Source organism: Prionailurus viverrinus, chromosome C1, assembly GCF_022837055.1.
Source record: "Prionailurus viverrinus isolate Anna chromosome C1, UM_Priviv_1.0, whole genome shotgun sequence".
NCBI lineage: Eukaryota > Metazoa > Chordata > Mammalia > Carnivora > Felidae > Prionailurus > Prionailurus viverrinus.
In genome coordinates, this window is record NC_062568.1 from 192,569,046 (window position 1) to 192,587,806 (window position 18,761).

The following is an 18,761-nucleotide window of genomic DNA, read 5'->3' on the forward strand; positions in this document are numbered from 1 at the left end:
TGCACTCCCCTTGGTTCTCCTCCCAGAGGCCTCCCTGAAGGCCAAGGCAGGGGCGTCTGAGGGCAGGTGGGAAAGGTCAGGACAAAAAGTTGCAGCTGCGCTTACTTGGCCCATGAACCCAGCGATTACTGGTTTCACTTGTGCGTGGGGTGTCCTTTCAGTCTCTGTGGGAGCTGGAGGACCTGTCCGGACAGCAGGCCAGAGTCCAGGCCACTCAAGAGGGCCGGGCAGCAAACTCCCAGGGCGGTAGAGGGAGGACTTCACTCCCTCAGCTTCAGCGAAGGGAGCACGGCGCTGCCTCCCCGCCAAGATGCCCTACGGCCCAACTGAGGAGCACCCCCATCCCGGGCCCCAAGTAGACTAGAGAGGCAGGGAGGAAGGCGGCCAAACACTGACAAATTCCTCCCACACATTTGCAAAATCCTCCTCACGTCTTGGGGAGGATTCGAAGGTGAACCAGAGATGAACCAGACAGGGAAGAGTCTTCAAGAGGCTAGAACCCACGAACAGCAAGATCATGACCTGAGCCAAAGTCGGATGCTTAACCAACTGAGCCACCCAGGTGCCCCGATGTAATCAAATTTAAAAATCATTCAAAGCTGTTCCTCTTCCCACCAAAGGTGCTTATTTTCCAATAGTAGAAAAAATTCACTTTCTTAAAGTTTTTTTAGTTAACTTTTATTACTGTTATCACTATTTATTTATTTTTGAGAGAGAGAGCCCAAGCAGGGAAGGGGCAGAGAAGGAGGGACAGAATCCAAAGCAGGCTCCACACCATCAGCACAGAGCCCGATGTGGGGCTCCAACTCATGAACTATAAGATCGTGACTTCAACTGAGATCAAGACCAACTAAGCTACCCAGGTGCCCCTCAACTGTAGCTGTTTTAAAAAACGAAATTGGGGCCTCAGTGGCTCAGTTGGCTAAGTGTCCTGACTTTGGCTCAGATCATGATCTCAGGGTTCGTGGGTTCAGGCCCCGTGTGGGGCTCTGTGCTGACAGCTCAGAGCCTGGAGCCTGCTTTGGATTCTGTTTTCCCCTGTCTGCCCCTTCCCTGCTCGTGCTCACTCGCGCTCTCTCTCAAAAATAAATAAATAAACATTAAAAGAAACAAAGAAACTAAACCTATCCTAGGTTGTGTGTGCTTTTGGCCAAAGAGAAAGGGCCACTGGGCCTTCTGGGCCTGCTGGCAGTGTTCTGTTTCTTGACTGGTGGAGATTAAATGGGAGTCCATTTCCTGCAAGTTTACTGAGCTGGCCATTGGTTTCCTGCCCCTTCCCAGAGGTGTATTAGATTCTCAGTGAGTTTCACCAAAAGGCAAGTGGAGATTTAATCAGATTGTATCAGAACCAAAATTCCTTTCTTCCTGTGATAGAACACTTATCCTTAATTCACACTTTCCAGGAACCCCTGGTGTTTCTGAGAGTCTGTCCAGAAACTCAGGGACACTGCTAAAGAAATGCAAATGAGGAACTCCCCCCAACCCCCACTAAGCTTTTGCATTACACCTGGCATCCAATATGGAACCTGTGGGCCAATGACACAGGGAGGGAGGCACCCGCCCTGGAGGTCCCCCTGCGGTCAGCTACCTCCTTGGTCAGTTCCCTAACATGAGCTGATACAAACACCACTGGTCTGGCTGCCCTCTACATCTCCAGCATCCCAAGTGGAGGGCGGAGAGGGCACTTGTGAGGGAGCTCCCTGGGCCTCTGGTCCCCTTGCAGTGGTGAAATGGTCATCACACAACATCCCAGGTTTGTGGCCGGTGATATAAAGGCAAACTTCTCCAGGCCTGGGCTGGATGCCCAAGCTAGGGGCTGGGCTAGGCAAGCTTGGGGTGCGGAGGGCACAGCAGAGCCTGGGCAAGTAATCCAGGGCCAGAGTTTGGGTTTAGATCAGGCAGTCCTGGGGTCCAGCTCAGCTCTGTCGCTTACCATTTTGGGTCTCTGTGCCTCAGTTTCCTGTGCTGCGGCTACAGGAGCCCGCGTTTCAGCAGCGCCTGGAAGGGGCTCCCACGCCGCTGGGTAAACATGACTCCACCTTCCACCCCCACCCCTCACTGGGTTTTGTCCCTACAGCTCTGCCACAGTTTTGTGTCGTCTCTTCCCACGCAGCACGGCTTCCCCAGGGCCGAGTCCTTTTTTTTTTTTTTTTTTTTTTTTTTTGAGAGAGAGAGAGGAAACACAAGCAGGGGAGGGGCAGAGAAAATCCCTAGCAGGCTCCGCACAGCGCAGAACCGGACCTGGGGCTCAAACCCATTACCCGTGAGATCAGGATCTGAGCCGAAGCTGACGCTTCACCAATTTAGCCACCCAAGGCCGAGTCCTTTCTATCGGAGGCAACCTACGGTTTGCAAGGAAGCTCATCCTTGAGGCCGGAGGCCGGTGACCCGGGTTCCGGATGAGGCCCCGGGAGGACACGTGCGCCCCCAGGATCTCCCGGAGGGGAGTCGGCTCTCCGCCGGGACCTGCCCCGCTTCTCCGCCGCAAACTCTGCGGCTCTCTGCACCGGCGAGGCGGGCGGGCGCAGGTGCGGAACTTAGCCACCAGGTGGCGCCATCGCCGGCCACGGCCCTCACCCTGCCCGCGGCACCCCGGGCTTCTCGGAGTGCGCTCCTGTCCACTAGCGCCCCGGCTCCTTTGCTGAGTGTCTGGCTGACTTCCCGCCGCGCTCCTGCCCTGGGTCTGGGTACCAAGCCCTAGAACTGCAGTCCTGGCTTCCCGAGATGGGGGAGGGCGAACTGGGGTGACTTGACACATCATCAAGCCGGGTGACCATGGGCATGTCACTCACCCCCTCGGGCCTTCTTCCTTCGTCTTTACAGTTTACAAAGCTCTTTATTCAAGATCTGGAAGCTGGCATTGGACTTCATGGTACCGACAGAACCTGGTCCAGCCCAGGGTTGCAGTGTGGGGGTGAGAGAAACGACCATATGGTCTGAGAGCCTGAGAGTCGCTCTCTGCAGGCCTGGGGGACTGACTGGGAGATGGAGAGAGAGCCCCTGTGGGGTTGCTCTGGGCACAATCAAGGGGCGGGAGGTAGCTGGCCAGCATGCTGCCAACTCCTTGGCCCAAGCAAGGGACCTGCCCTGGAGGATTCTCACCTTGAATCCCGGGCTCCGGGGGGAGGGGGGAGGGGGGCGGAGGGCAGCCTCTGCCTCCCCACCCCACAGCTGGTGGTGTGCGGCTTACTGCATCAGCAATGCGACTTGTCACCAAATGGAGGCGCCACATCCCCGTGGTATCTTAGTATCTTAGCAAGGACTGCTAGTTGTCTCCCAATACCATTTCCCAGCCTCCCTTGGGGCTGGGTGTGGCCCACAACCTCCTTCTGAGGAATGGGAAAGGAACATTCTGGATGTGCACATCCGGTGTTGTGCCTTTAAGGGGGGAGCACAGCCCCCTTTCCCAGCCCCATTCTCCCTGGCTGGTCCCCAGACTCAGGGAGGGGGACTAGTGAGCATCTTCAACCACGGAGACCAGGTGGCTGCCGCGCCTTCCGGATGGCAGAGCAACCAGATGGAAGGAGCCTGGGTCCTTAACTCTGGGGTCTTCCTGTTGATGCTACACAGCTCATGCTCCAGCGAGAAAGCGAAGGAGAAATACATTTCTATCTTGCTTACAGTCACCTGAAGTTCTTTAATTCTCCTGTGGCAGCATCAGCTAGGTCCACTGTTCTGTCTCGGAGCAAACAGTCCCAGGACTAGCTACTACTGAGCTGGTGCTTCCTATATGCCAGGCGTGTTAGTCTCTACCCCGCTGTCTCTGCTGCTGTGACCGACCACTCCGATCTCTGCAGCTTACCGCACACACAGACTTTTTTTTTTAATTTTTTTTTTTAACATTTACTTATTATTGAGAGAGAGAGACACAGAGCATGAGAGAGAGAGACACAGAGCAGGGGAGGGGCAGAGAGAGGGGGAGACACAGAATTCGAAGCAGGCCCCAGGCTCCGAGCTGTCAGCACAGAGCCCGACGCGGGGCTCGAACTCCCAAACCGTGAGATCATGACCTGAGCCGAAGTCGGTTGCTCAACCGAGTCACCCAGGAGCCCCATGCACAGACTTCTTGTTGGCGGTAGTGACCGGCTGCTGCCCTACTGTACTCCAAGGCACGTCTCTATCCACGTGGGGCTGTTAGCCTAACTTACGGGGGAGGGGGAAACACGGGATGTAATTTTCTCAGTTGTGAAAATATTCTGTGTTTCCTGCTGTGACCTGTCTGCTGTGAGCACTTCCAGAAGAATGAGGGGGAAGCAGATTTTCACAGGTAACGCCCAGCTTCAGTGTTTCTTGCTGGACACCCATGTCGTGGCTAAGTCTATGGGTGGCAGGCATGTGCCCCAGTCACATTTCTGGCCAGCAGCGGTACTGTAAGCTCCTGGTAGATCACCCAGCTCCCAAGGTCCTAGTCCCACCCCCTAAGTCTGGCAGGCACTTGTAGGGACCTGTCACCCTCTCCAGGGTATCTGAGAGAATCTAAATTTCTGGCCCCTGCCCCTCTGGAATGCCTGACCCTGGCTTCTCCCTCCAGCTCCAGCTGTTTGGATCAGGGAGAGCCACCTGACCCCAGCTGAGCCAATCAGAATATTCAAGAAATCGAAAAAGAACACAGAGATAAGCAAAACATCAGAGCTAAGTTAATAGCAGTATAAAAAACAATGACAACTGGGGCGCCTGGGTGGCGCAGTCGGTTGAGCGTCCGACTTCAGCCGGGTCACGATCTCGCGGTCCGTGAGTTTGAGCCCCGCGTCAGGCTCTGGGCTGATGGTTCGGAGCCTGGAGCCTGTTTCCGATTCTGTGTCTCCCTCTCTCTCTGCCCCTCCCCCGTTCATGCTCTGTCTCTCTCTGTCCCAAAAATAAATTTTAAAAAACGTTGAAAAAAAATTTTTTTTAAATAATAAAAAAAAAAACAATGACAACAAACGGTTCACCGGGCACTTCTGGGCCGGTTCTGGGAGCTCTTGGCAAGAACGAAACCCTCACAGCCCTGTGAGACAGGCAATTGGCATGTAGTCAGATGAAGAAACTGAGGCTCAGAGAGGTGAAGTGACTACCCTGAGGTTATGTGGGCATGTGTCTTTAGAAATTAACCCCTTGAGGGGTGACTGGGTGGCTCAGTTGGTTAAGTGTCCAACTCTTGGTTTCCGCTCAGGTCATGATCTCCCAGTTCGTGAGTTCAAGCCCCCCATCTGGCTCTGCACTGATGGCATGGAGCCTGCTTGGGATTCTCTCTCTCCCTCTTTCTCTGCCCCTCCCCTGCTCGCACTCTCTCTCAAAATAAATAAAACAAAACTTAAAAAAAAAAAAGAAATTAGGGGCGCCTGGGTGGCGCAGTCGGTTAAGCCTCCGACTTCAGCCAGGTCATGATCTCGCGGTCCGTGAGTTCGAGCCCCGCGTCGGGCTCTGGGCTGATGGCCCAGAGCCTGGAGCCTGTTTCTGATTCTGTGTCTCCCTCTCTCTCTGACCCTCCCCTGTTCATGCTCTGTCTCTCTCTGTCCCAAAAATAAATAAACGTTGAAAAAAAAAAATTTAAAAAAAAAAAAAAAAGAAATTAACCCCTTGAATGAGGCATTCAGTCCTCTCCTGCCCCCTCCCCTCCCCTCCCCACTGACCTTCCTGCAAATGACTCATAATTCCTTCTCTTCACCCCTCCTGCATCTGCCCATGCAGCAACTTCTGCCTGATATTCCTCCCAAGCCCTCACTCAAATGGCCCCTCTTCCAGGAAGCTTCACTATTCCTCCTCCACGGGTGCCCTGGGCCCCCAGCACGTGGACACGTTCCAGAGACCACATGTGGTTTCCCCTCTTCCGTGGGGATCGGCCTCACTAGGGTACGACCAGCTTCAGGTGGGAACCCCGGAGTCTATGCTGGGCCTTCTCACACGCTAGCTCGCTTCACGTTCCCAAAACTTCTTGGAGTGGGGCTCTTACAGCAGCTCCCCATTCTACAGAGCATGAAAAGGAAGGCTCAGGAAGACAGAGTGATCTTCACTGGGTCGCACAGCCAATAAGTGGCCAGGCCACAAGTCAAGCATCAGTCAGTCACGGACTCCTAAGTAGGGGCTCTTCTCGAAATCACTGCCTTCCATTCCTGCCACAGGGGTCCCAGAGGATGGGAATGGAGTAAAGCAAGGGAGCTGGGAAGGGTCAGGGGTGGGAGGGAGCTGGCTGCCTTCAGGGACAGAACCAGAGGACCTGGGAGGCAGTGGGCTGCCGCTTTTTCCCATGGCCACCAGGTGCCTTCTCCCCTTCTGCGGCTTTAACCTTCCCTGGCCCCATACCTGCTCCTGTGTCGGCCTGGGGCTCCACATCACGCATCTCTTGTTGCCCTTGGAGAAACTATTCCAGATGCCACATTAAGAGTTTGTAAAGTCCGTCCCCAGGTGTGTATGGATCAGGCTACTCCCCTGCTTTAAAACGTCCCATGGCTCCCAGTGCCAGAGGGCTGAGCCCTGGATCTTGAGCCTGATGTTTGAGGTGCTCTGCAATCAGGCCCCGACCCCCTTCATCCCATCCCCTGCTCCTTCTCCAGCACCTGACCCTGCCCATGCTTCCAGGCTGTGTGCATGCTGTCCCTGCAGCCTGGAATATCCTCCCCCTCTGCAGCCCGCAGGGCTCTTCTGAAACCCAGCGGGAATGCCCCCTTCCTCCTCCATGAAGTCCTCCATGCTGCCTGGCCCCCACATGGAGTCGGCTGTTGCTTCCTCAGCTTTTGGTGGATGGTCTATTCACTCCACCCCCTGAAGCATCTGGATGGGGCCCAGGGCTGGCTCCTCTCTGGTCCCCAGAGGAGGTGGCTGTAGAGATACAATCAATAGCCTGACTTTCACATTTTATAGGAGAGGAAACTGATGGGAAAGAACCCGCTGAAGGTCAGAACTCTAGGGCCACCATATACAGTCTCCTGTGGAGTGCCGTCCTCATCACAGGCCCCTGCAGTCGTCGCTACCATTGTCCCTGTTTTGCAGAGGAGACATAAGGCCAAGCTGACTTGGCCACGGTCACAGGGCTGGTGGGAGGTAGTGTAGCATTGCATGTGTGACAAGGGGTGAGAGTGTCACCTCTCTCTCAGGCTTGTCTTGCACACTTAAGGAGGTAACAGCTATGAAGGAGCTGGTAGCCAGGGGGAGCGTGATAAGATGGTGACTTCCTACTGTCATCCCTCACCCTATGGACTCTGGCAGGAGGCTGGCTTTGCCCTGTCTCCCAGGTCTCATCTCCTTGGCCTTCCCAGTGTCGCCCAGGTTCTCTGTTCCTTCTCTTCCCTGGGCTTTGGAGAGCAATGGAGATGGGGAGCTCATTCTTCCTAAGAGCTTTGCCAGCGGCACAGAGACACCAGGGGAGAAACCCACCGCCCAGCTCAGAGCCTTGGGTGGGGAGATGGACTGAGTTTTCACAACCCAGCACGCCCTGAAGAGCCCTGGGTGGGACCCTGTAACTGTGGGGCCTGAAGCCCAGCCCTGCCATTCACTGGCTGGGTTGCCCTGGTCAAGTCACTGTGCCTCTCTGGGCATTGGTTTCTGCCCCGGTAAAATGGGGCATTGGGAGTGGGGTTCTGGATTCTATTTGCCAAACATTTCTTATTGAATCTCCCACCAGTTCTTCCTGGGAAGGACCGGTTACAGAGGCAGAGGGAGGGAGTCCTGGCATGTTCCCAAAGTCACACAGTGAAAGACCAGTAGAATCAAAACTGGGTCCCAGAGTCTGCTCTCTCCTCTGCCCGGGTTCGGGATTCTTAGCTGAGGCTGTGGTCTTGCTGGGAGCCACACAGTCACTCAGCTGTGTCCTCTAAGTGCTCCTGGGGCAGCTCAGAGACAAAGATGCATTTAGAAACCCCTGGGGCTCAGGCAGGAAATCCGGGTCGTCCTGGACGCAGCCAGCCTGGCTGTTCCTAAACTGGAGATGAGGGAGATTAATTCCCAGGCCCTGCTGTTCTGTGGCCCCGGGGTGGGGCTGTGACATGCAGGCGATGACAGCTGTTCCCTCCCCACAGTGGCTTTCGGAGAGAACACGGAGTCTCAAGTAGGCAGGGACCTCAGGGTCCCTGTGTCTGGTTCAGAAGGAAAGGAGTCCTGGTCACACAGGAGCCAGGGCAGATCCAGGAGGGGACTGATGTCCCAATAATAAGGCCACTGGCTGCCCACACATCTGAACGTCCATCCGGCCAAGCAGGCCCATGGACATCCCTCTGTGGAGGGGAAGAGCACTTACCGGCCCGGCTGTGTGTCTGCCAGCAGCTCTTGGCCTCTCTGAGACAGTTTCCTCTTCTGCGAACTGGGCATATCACTGACCTCGCTGAGCTCTCAAGGGAATCGAATGGGGTTATATCTAGGAAAAGAGGGGGCGCCTGGATGGCTCAGTCGGTTAAGCGTCCGACTTCAGCTCAGGTCATGATCTCACAGTGCGTGAGTTCAAGCCCCGTATCGGGCTTTGTGCTGACAGCTCGGAGCCCGGATCCTGCTTCGGATTCTGTGTCTCCCTTTCTCTCTCTGCTCCTCCCCTGCTCAAGCTCTACCTTTCTCTCTCAAAAATAAACAAACAAACTAGCAAATAAATAAATAAGCATTAAAAAAAATAATATCTAGGAAAAGAGGACCCCTTTTTCACCACCACCCCAAATGATGCCAGGGAAGGTTCCTACAACTCCCAAACACTGTCTTCTGTGCCCCAAACCCCAGGGTCAGAGGAGGGATCAGCTGTTTGGTGGCATCCACTTTGTGCCAGATGCTGAACATGTGTGCTCCTATTTAGTCTTCAAAACAACACTAGGAAGTAGTGTTCCCCCCTTTTTGTGTAGATGAGGAAACTGGGACTCAGAGAGCAGAGTCCTTTCCTGCTGTCTGGGCGGTGTGGATTAGGAGGGACCCCCGGGCGGGGGAGAAACAAGCCAGTGGAGGGCCAAGACAGACCCAGGTCTCCCCTCGGAGCTCACCACCAGGGGGACATAAGACATAGGCTCAAATCCCAAACACAGATCTCAGTTCTCCTGTGCAGTGCTGCTGAGGGGAGGCCCGGTGAGGGTGTGGAAGGCAGGGGTCTGGAAGGGGCGGGGCTGACCTACTCTGGGGTCACAGAGGTGCAAAGAAGGTCTGAAGGAGAAGGAGCCAAGGGGATGATCAGAGCAGTGGGATTTCATGGCAGGAGGCAAGGCCCGGGTCACACCCCAAGGCCAGAGCACAGATGTGGGGATGGGAGAAAGTTCAGCTATGGGGGAGGGAGGGTGTGAGGGGGCAGGACCCAGTTTGTGGAGATGAGAAGGGGTTTTGAACTCCATTTAGACATCACCGGGGAGCCACTGAGGGTTTTAAGCAAGAGTGAGTGATTGGTTTAGATCCAGGGTAGAAAGATGGCTGGTGACCCTGCACAGAACAGTGGCCCTGGGGTAGGGAGAAGGCAGCTAATTGGGGATCCCAAGCGGAGGGTCCACAGGACTGGAAGGATTGGGGAGAAGGCAGAGAGGAGCGAGCCTAAGGTGACTGCTGGTGGAGATGGCCTTGGGGTGAGCAGGGGGGCCCTTTACAGAAGGGGGAACAGGAGGAGTAGGAATGGACCATGATCACCGGGAGCAGGGACATTTCTGGGGAGGTGTCTGGTTGCCGAAGGTGATGGGCTTGTGGGCTCAGGCTGGAGGAGCCCCAACAAGGGAGGGGGGCGGGGGGAGGACAGAGGGGCCCGGAGGAAGAAGAGCCAGGAGAGGCAGCAGGAAGAGCACGTGTAACCGCCAGGGCAGGTGGAGCGGCAAGGACAAGAACGGGACACTGAGCTTTAGCCTGGAGTTGGTGTCCCCAGGAAGAGCAGCGAGGCGGGCGGGGGAATGGCGGGGACGGTGTAGGGTGGGGTGGGGACCTGAGCCGCAGGAGGGGTTGCCGGAGGGCCGGGGTGGCGGCGAGGAGCACTCGGTGTGCGGGAATGGACTGAGTGCAGGGTCCACGGGGGTCTCGAGCAAAGGGGGTGGCCGGAGGAGGCAGGAAGGAGGCCACTGCCTCAGTGGAGCGCAAACAACAGCCCGGCGCAGGGCGCAGGGAATTCTCTTCGGAGCTCTGGCCGCAGGAGCCTTCAGTCTCACGCGGCGGCGGGAAGGCGACCCCGGCTGGCTCTCCGACCCCATTTGACCCCAGCTTGGCCCTACCCGCTCCGCAGGAGGCCGGCATCCGCGTTTCCCCGAGGAGGCTTTGGTCGCTCCCAGGGATGCCTGTCCACGAACGCTGGGAGAGAAACTCCCAGGGCGCTGAGGCCACCCCCAGTCTCCTCAGTCGGGCCAGAGGGCCGGGGCCTGGGTTCGAGGCCTAGCTGCGCTGAGTGGCGCCCTGCGAGGGGGCGGGGATGGCCCAGGCCGGCGACTTCCTCAAGCTCCCCCTCCCCGCCCCGGGCGCACAGCCGGGTCTCATTACCGCCCCTCCCCCTCCCCCTCCCCCGCGCCCCGCGGGCCGGGGGGTCTCGGCGGCCGGGGGATGGGAGGGTTATAATCAATCCCAGGCCGGAAATTCCTCCCGAGGGGCCCGGCCGGGCAGCGGGGGCCAGGGGGGGCCCGGCTCGGAGCCTGGCCGGCCGCCCGCGCCTCCCCCCCACTTCTCCTCCGAGCCCGCCCCCCGCATCATGGAAACTGGGCCGCCAGCCGACCCCCTCGCTCCGCTCCGCATTCCAGCCTCGGGGGGCGGGCTGGGCGAGAGCTGCGCGGCCCCGTCGGGCCAGCGGCTGGGGGCGCTCCCAGTGCCTCCGGAGCGGGGACCAGCGCCGCCTCCCCACTCCAAATGGGGCGCGTCCTCTCAGTGTTAGGGAGGCCGGCGGGACCCGTGACACTCCGTTAGACTCCCTCAGCTCTGGGAGAGGGCTCAGCCCCACCGCCCCCACCCCTGCCCCGGGCTGCTATTCACTGAGCGCTCGCGGGGTTACCCGGGGCTGTGCCCCGTGTCGAGTGCCCACCCCCGACGCTGGATTTTCGCCTCTCCGCATCTTGCGAGGCGGACACCTTGAAGCCCATTTTTCAGGTGAAGGCAGTGAGGTTCACGGACGGGAAGGGCTGGGGCGCGGGCGGGGCAGGAACCGGACCGCCTCCTCCGGGGAGCTCCCCGGACGGCGCGGGGCAGCAGCGGGCTCTCACACACCTCCGGGTCCTCTCCCCGGCGCTTAGAATGAAGGGCTGAGAGGCGCGGGAGGGGGCGTGCGGGCTTCGAGTCCTCAGTCTGCGCGCTCGCTACGGAGCCCGGCAGGGTTCTCCAGGTTTCCCCACGTGGGATGAGGGGGCCTTCCCAGGCCTCTGCGAACGACAGAAGCCGGGGACTCGGACCCCCGGGTCCTCCGAGCCACCAGGCCAGCACACAGCGCTTACCTGCGACCCTCAGACCTGAGCGGCTGCCTTCTTCCCGCGGTGGGGCCTGGCGGGGTGCTAGCCAGCCAGTCCCCCGGGCTCCTGGGGGGCGGGGCCTAGGCGGCGCTGGGCGGAGCCCGAGTAGGGGGCGGGGCCGGGGGGGGCCAAGATTCGGTGGAGACGGCGGCAGTGCCGCGCGACCCGCGGCGCGCTGACTCGGACCGGGACCCTCCTGGGCGCGGCGGCACCAGGTGAGCAGAACTAGGGTCCGGGGTTCGCCTCCCACTTTCCTCAACTTTTTGTTTCCCCTCCCTCCAGAAAGGCCCTGGGCGGCGGGAGTCCGGTCCTCCCTTTACCCCGGGCAGAATGTGGACGCTGGCTGAGTGCAAGGGACCCGGCCCGGAGCAACTTCCCGCGGCCTGAGACCTTCCGACTGTGGCTCCAAGTTTCTGTCCCCCTGGGGTCCCCAGCGTGGACTCACGCTCTCCAGAGTCTCGGGGTCTCAAGGCATGTGGCCATCTCTCCGCACGCCTTCGCCCTCCTCCACGCAGAGACGCGCGGGGTCTCCGGGCGACCTTTTCGGGGTTGGGCCCGGGGCACCAGCTCTGGCCTGGGGCGGGGTGGTCACTTCTGAGGTTTCGGGCTGGGGAAAAGGCTCCACACTCAGAGACGACGGGGAACGGCCCTTGCCTCCTCCCACGACGCTCCCGTGGCTGTGCACAGCATTGGCCGGGGTCGGGAGGCCTGGCCTCGGGTCCCGGTAGAGCCCCTCCTCGTGTGACCCCGGCAGTCTCCTCCGCCTCTCTGGGCCGCAGTTTCCATCTGTGAAAATTAGGCTTTGGACGCGGCAGACTGCGGCTCAGTGCTAGGCCCCGGGCCTTAGGCACTCCTGTTGGAGGCAGGGATGGGGTGTCGTGTCTTGAGCTTCGGGGGTGCGGATGGGGAGTGAGTGGGGTAGCAAGGCCTCCTTCCTGGGGCTTCGGCTACAGGTCCCAGCACTGAAGCTGTTTAGAAACCATACTGGGGAAGTGAAGACGCACCACCGGACAGCGAGGTCCTAACTCTACCCCTGGCGGGCCAGGGCTCCTGGGCGGGGGCCCGGTTTCCTCCCACACCCTCCCTCCCATGGGGGCCACACCACACACAACCCAGCTACTCCTTACCCGGCCCCGGCTCCAGTCCTCAGGCCACAGGCCGGGAAGGGCTTAAGCCGGGCGGCCCAGGCTGGGGCGGCCTGAGGTGCTGGGGCGGTGCTGCTCCGTCCGGGACGCGGGCCACAGAGGCCTCGGGTGGAGGAGGCCGGAAAGGAGGACAGGCGGCGGGAAAGGGGGATGATTCATCCCGAGGAGCTCGAATTGGAAACGCTGCAACCTGGGAACAGCCTTGCCCAGGCCGACGGGAGAGCCGGAGGGGAGCTCTACCGGCAGGGCCCCGCGCCCAGCACCTGCAGCCCCCTGCGCCCTGCCGTGGCCACTGCCCGGCCGCTGGGGGAGGAGAGGCCTCGTCTACGCGGAGTTTAAAGCAATCCCGGGCAAAGTCTGCCGCTGGTCTTGATCGGAACGGTCTTCCTGGAGTCTAGCTCAAGTCTCTCCTGCTGCAGCTTCAGTGCAGACTGAGGAGGTCTGAAAGGAGGGGGCGGGCAGGAAGAGGCTGGAGTCAGTGACACCCCCTCCTTCCTACGCTGCGGTATGTAAAGCGCAGTAGGGGGGAGGTGGGGCCCGCGAGCGACCCCAGCGGACCCGGGCGGTCTGTGCGCCCCCTCCCTCCTTTACGGTGCACCCACGTGCGGGGGTGAGGTCGATCCCGGGCGGGACTTACCCTGGAGACGCCACTGCCGGGGGGCCCGCACACCTCCTGAGGCCCGGGGCCGGCGGGCTGGCGAAGAGGGCTCTGGAGGCCGGAGCCCCGCAGCCAAGGATGCGCCAGGTAGCAGCCCGCGCCCCCCCTCCCTCCTCTCCGCCCGCGGGCCCGGCCAACTCCGGCTTCTGCCGCGCGTCCCTGGCTCCGAGCTCCGCTGCGGAAAACCCGAGCGGGGGCGGCTCCCCGCCTCGCGGCCCGGGAAAATCCGGGGGTGGCCGCCAGGGATCTCCAAGCGGCCTGGGCGAGGCAGCCTGAGCTTGCCTCCCGGATTTGGGCCCCCCACCTGGCGCTCCGACCCTAGTAGGCCCGTCGGTTCAGTCCCTGCCTCCCATCTCTCTGCAGAGCGCCTAGACGACGGCGAGATGACGGCTGGGAGCCCTGGAGACTGCGGGGAGGTGCGCAGGAGCCCCGAGGGCCGCGTCTCTCGCCTGGGCCGCCGCCTGGGCCGCCGCCGGCGCCCGCGCTCCCCGCCCGAACCTCTGCGGGTGCGGGCACGGCTGCGGCTGCGCTCGCCGTCGGGGGCGTTCGCGGCGCTGGGGGCGCTCGTGGTACTGGTCGGCATGGGCATCGCAGTGGCCGGCTACTGGCCGCACCGCGCCGGCGCCCCAGGGCCGCGCGCTGCCAATGCCAGCGCGCCCCTCCTCAGCGAGCTGCGACGCGAGGGTCGCGGCGCCGGCCGGGCCCACGGCCCGCACGAGCGGCTGCGGCTCCTCGGGCCGGTGGTCATGGGCGTCGGCCTGTTCGTGTTCATCTGCGCCAACACGCTACTCTACGAGAACCGCGACTTGGAGACGCGACGGCTTCGCCAGGGGGTGCTGCGGGCCCAGGCGCTCCGCCCTCCTGACGGCGCCGGCTGGGACTGCGCCCTCCTCCCCAGCCCCGGACCCAGGACTCCCCGAGCCATAGGCCGCGCAGAGCCAGAAAGTTGGGACCTGTCCCCGCGTCGGGGCACCTCACCCGTCCCGTCAGTGCGGAGTCTGCGTTCAGAGCCTGCTAATCCTCGCTTGGGGTTACCTGCCCTGCTCAACAGTTACCCTCTGAAGGGCCCAGGGCTGCCCCCACCCTGGGGTCCACGGACCCAGACTGGCCATGTGATTATCACCGTGCAGCCCTCTGGTTCCTGCATCGAACATTCCAAGTCTCTGGATCTGGGCCTTGGGGAGCTCCTACTTGGGGCCCCGGCAGCTCGAGACTGCGCTCACCGGAGCTGGCCACGGCTGGACCGCCTCAGTCTGGGGGGTTATGCCAAGTTGGGAGGAGGAGGGGACTTGGGAGCCCGGGTTTGAGGAGCAGGGGACAGCCTTCTAGGCGGCTGCAGCATGGACATTGGTAACAGGACCAGAAGTCCTAATATCTAGTAGAAGCATCAGTCACATCCCAGACTGGAGGTGGATGCTCTGGCCCCATCAGCTGCTAAGGCATCCTGAGTTGCATGTCGGCAGACAAATGCCAACTGCACAGGGTTCAATAAGCTGGAGACAATGAGCTTTAATGTGGAGTCTGGAGACCAGCATGACTCGGCCTTGGGATCTCTTTTAAGCCTCCAAAAGTGGCCTTACTTAGCCTCGGACAGGTACCTGAGGGGGCTGGAGGTCCAGGTCAGGGTGACTGGGAGAAACCTGGTGTCTTGGCAAACCCCAAGTGGTGAGCAAGGACCCTTAAGACTCAGAAGGTAGGTTGGGATATTACAGGCTGGGATGGGCTCCCTCCAAGGTGGTGCCAGTTGCGGGGTCGGGGAAGACAGGCAATGGGGTAGAGCAGAGACCCTCCACTGCCATCTGGGATGGGGCCTGAGGCTTTATCTCCCACCACCTCAGCCCCTGTCTCCCCTCAGCCATGCGGGGTACACCCCACTAGGGCTACACTACTGCCAAAGTCTTCCTACCGAGGGTCTGGCCCCTCCCTAAACAGGTCTGAGAAGCCCCCTTCTCTCCTCTGTCATGGCCTGTGCTGCAAAATCTCCCTCCAGCAGGCAAAAAGCATTTGTCAGATCTCCTTTTATACAACGTTGAAGCCACATTTTGGCCAATGTTGGGTAGCTTACTTTAGAAAATGGCTTGAATTTGGGTCTCCCTTACCCATGTTTAATTTTTCCCAGATTGCTGGTAGGAAAAGAGAACTTTAAAAGTTGATCAATTCTCACAGATTCAGTCTTTTTTTTTTTTGTAAGTTTATTGAAAAATGCAATACAAGAAGCAAGACCAAACACGAATCTAAGCACTACACCACTTCTCTTACTACAAAAGGCCAAAACAGCAGACCTAATTATTGCCTTTTTACTCTAGAGATTTTGCCAATTTGATTCTGCTGCCATAGTTCCTATTTGTCAAGAAATGTAAACAACTACTTGATATGATTCATAATTTTAAAAAAATTTACAAAGCTCCTTCATTTTTGTCACCAAAATAATACATTTGAGAGAGATCTGTAAAAACAGCCAGCCGGGGGCTGAGATCCTGGGCGGGTATTTCCATGAGCAGTGGGCATTCTGTGGTGTTGGTCAGGCCATAGCTCTGGCTCCACTTCCCAGGGCAGACGGTTGTCCCCTCCCCCCCCTCCACCACCCTGCAGAACATGCGATGGGGAGGCCTGGGCCGGAGGGCAAAGAGGCCCTGAAAGGTCCCTGTGGCCAGGTTCTTCGGGCCCTCGGCTTGGAAATTTAGGTCCTGCTTGGTGGGTGGGTGGGTGGTGGGTGGGTGACAGAGACCTCATGTGGCTTGGAGGAAGTCTTTACTTCTCAAGTGAAATAAAAATAAAACTGCAGCGAGAATTGTTACTGTGGTGTGTCTGAGTCACTTTAGGGAAATTGCTGCCAAGTCTCTGACCCTGGAAATGAAACTCTCCCCTCCCCTCTTCACCATTTCCACCTGGACAGAATCTGCTTTTCTTCACACACACACACACACACAAATGCACACACAACTGCAGGAAGAAATAAAATCCAAACAACTGTCGAACCCTCAGATCTGTTACCAGAGAGGCAGGATAGGGAGAGAGGCTTGGAAGGACACCTTCTGCCTAGCTTGTCCAAATCATGGCTTCTCAGTGCTGGAAGGGCATTCGCGATCTTCTGGTCCAATTTATAGTTAAGGAAGCGGGAGGAGAAGCACTGTGAGCGGGTGACAGAGCCGAGGGGAAGCGTGGGCCCCTGTCATAGGTCCTGTGCGGTGAAAGCTGCCGCATCAGTGCAGGCAGTGGAGAACCCGGCATGCCAGGCCGCTGATGCTCACCCTGTGCCCTCTTCCTTACCCCGACCCTCTTCATTCCACAGCTGGCAGCCTGGGAAGCTGGCAGCTCTTTCAACAGGACAGCTGGCCACGGGCAAGGGAGCTCACGTTACACGCCTTCTGATGTGAGCTGGATTCCTAACCTCACCACCACTCCTGGCGACGCAGCCTGGGCATGGGTACCACCAAGAGAGCCCCATCGTTTCAGACCCTGTGCCCACGGGCTGGAAGTCTGCTCCTGAGACAGGACAGTCCTGTCTCCGCAGGCCTGTCATATACCCTACCTGAGCTCTTCATCCCTCTCCAGAGAGAGCTGCCTCTCGGCTAGTAATATTCTCACATAAGTACTAAAGGAAAATGCACACGTCTGCAATCAGTTCAAACCAGCTGCGTTTGTCTAAAACAAGACTCGGCCAGAAGAGGCTTTGGACACAGGTGGCTGCCTCCCACAGTGGGGAGCAGGGGTTTTCGACATCTCTCACTGCTCCGGAGCCCCCCGAGACTGCTGACTGTGATCCGCTGTCTATCTCATGAGGTTCACTTCTGTCCCAGAATAAGATTCCAAGAACTTCCGGGCAGATGTGTTTGTGGGAGCAAGCTGGAAGATTCGAGAAGTGCTATTAAATAAAAATGCCCCCAGACGTACCAGGAATGGTGGAATTGGGCACATCAGTCAGTCCCATTTTCAAAACCAAACGAACAGCAACAACAACAAGAAAGTAAAAGTAAAATAAACCCACAACCCACCACAAAAATCAAGCCTATAAAACCTGACAGACCTCAGATGGCGAGTGGGAACAAGCAGGGCTGGTGTTTGTACCCCTTGTCGTGCAGGGTTTTGTGGGAAGGATGGCCCCTAAAAGTCAATTCCCTTGCTCCAGAAGGGTATCTGCAGGCAGGTACCAGTCAGGAGAAGAAAGGACAAGGGACAAGACCTCCTCTCTGAGTCACATTCCCTGTCATCCCAGGATTAAAGAAAGAGGCCCAGGGTTGGTCACCTGGAAATACTTCTTAGCAAGATCTGACTGAGGTAAACCCCACCATTCCCCTGTGTGAAGTGCACATTCCCAGAACTAGAAAACCTTTCTTAAAATCTCATTAACTTTCTCCTTGCCTAAATCACCACTAAAAATGTGCCATTGGAGCTTCTGGCCAAAAGTGCCTATTTTTCTGTGAGTTTTGGTCTCCTGAGATGGGAAGTGGGGGGAGCACTTAGCAGAGCCACTGCTTCTGATGAGGTAAAAGGGGAGGGAGGGCAGGAAGGTGAAGGCCACGGATATGTTCAAACATTCACAGTATCAGATAGATATGAAACAACTTCTCATGTCTTTGATCTAAAGAAGCTCCAAAAAGAAAGAATAGGAGGAAAGAAGGAAAAACAATACTACATTCTTAGCAGAGATCTCTGCCTCACTGAAACCACCCTCAACAAAGGGACAGGGACGTTTTCCTGGGGCCTGTGGATCAGGACAGCTGCCCTGCCTCACATGGTAAAGTCACATCATTGGCTCTGAGAAAGGGCTGGTGAATGAAGTTTCTGCTGACATCCAAAGGGTATAAAACTAGGGGATGAGCAGGAAAGCCCCATTAAGCTGGCTTTGGCCCCCAACACAGCTGACAGAATCTTTGGAGGATTTCCCCAAGAATTCTGTGGACCTGTCAGGATCTGGGTTGGAAATAAATGGAGAGAGGCTAGGTTAAAGGGGTTACAAACCACCCCATAAAAAAACCAAAAAGCTCTTTAAAAACAGTCCATAGAGTGAAAAGTTGAACAATTTCTGGTATCACAATGTAGAAAAAGTATTAAAAGAACCAGTGATGTCTAGAAGACTCTCTTGGTATAAATTCCAAATAGAAAGTGAAATCTTCTGGTGGTTTGGAGTAATTTTCAAAGTCTGATGTCGGACTATTGCAGGAAAGCTTCTTTATCATTTTGCTGGTTTTCTCTTGGATGGGAGACAGGCGGGGAGTTGGGGTAGGATAGTTCCTAGAGGAGAGAAAGCACACTTTTTAAATCCAGCAAAGGAAAACAGCCACCCAGCCCCACTGCCAGTTCTGTGGCCCCAAGTCACAAGCAGGGCCTGAGCAGTTTTACAGAGCCCAGTCCTACCTGTGATCGATGGCTTCTTCGAGTTGTTTGTAAACTACTTTTAGGCATAAATTTATCTGGATCCCTGGGCTCTCTGAAAGCTGCTATGCTGCTTTCAACTTTCTAGTCTGGCCTGGCCCCCTTGTCCCCTAGCCCCCAAGCCCACATTTCCGGACAGGCAGGTCCTGCTTTTCTTGGTTTTGTTCTCCTCTGGCTCTCTGAGGTTTAAACTCAGAGATCCCTGTGACGGCAGAGAGCAGATCGCAGACAGAAGAG

General features: G+C 57.9%; 2 protein-coding genes across 14 annotated transcripts in view; one reads left to right on the top strand and one right to left on the bottom strand.

The window, feature by feature from the left end:
- Window positions 1-10,727: 10,727 nt before the first annotated feature.
- TMEM200B (transmembrane protein 200B) lies at window positions 10,728-15,371 on the top strand. Of its 4 annotated transcripts, none has more exons than XM_047872693.1 (2): window positions 10,728-10,989; window positions 13,512-15,371. In XM_047872693.1, the coding sequence occupies exon 2, from the start codon at window positions 13,532-13,534 to the stop codon at window positions 14,453-14,455; it is 924 nt and encodes a 307-aa protein (XP_047728649.1). In that variant the 5' UTR covers window positions 10,728-10,989; window positions 13,512-13,531; the 3' UTR covers window positions 14,456-15,371. The 4 variants fall into 4 exon arrangements, with proteins under 4 accessions (XP_047728649.1, XP_047728646.1, XP_047728648.1 ...); XM_047872690.1 differs by having other exon boundaries at window positions 10,730-10,989; window positions 11,628-15,371; XM_047872692.1 differs by lacking the exon at window positions 10,728-10,989 and adding an exon at window positions 11,474-11,560.
- Window positions 15,372-15,831: 460 nt separating this feature from the next.
- Window positions 15,832-18,761, bottom strand: part of EPB41 (erythrocyte membrane protein band 4.1) — a 200,042-nt gene continuing 197,112 nt past the window's right edge. For all 10 annotated transcript variants that reach the window (XM_047872671.1, XM_047872667.1, XM_047872668.1 and 7 more), the window contains one exon: window positions 15,832-18,383. The gene's annotated coding sequence lies outside the window, so the exon portion shown is untranslated. The remainder of the gene's footprint in view (window positions 18,384-18,761) is intronic.

Bases quoted from the DNA above. Each gene is read 5' to 3' on its own strand.
- TMEM200B (XM_047872693.1), top strand. From the start codon at position 13,532: ATGACGGCTGGGAGCCCTGGAGACTGCGGGGAGGTGCGCAGGAGCCCC.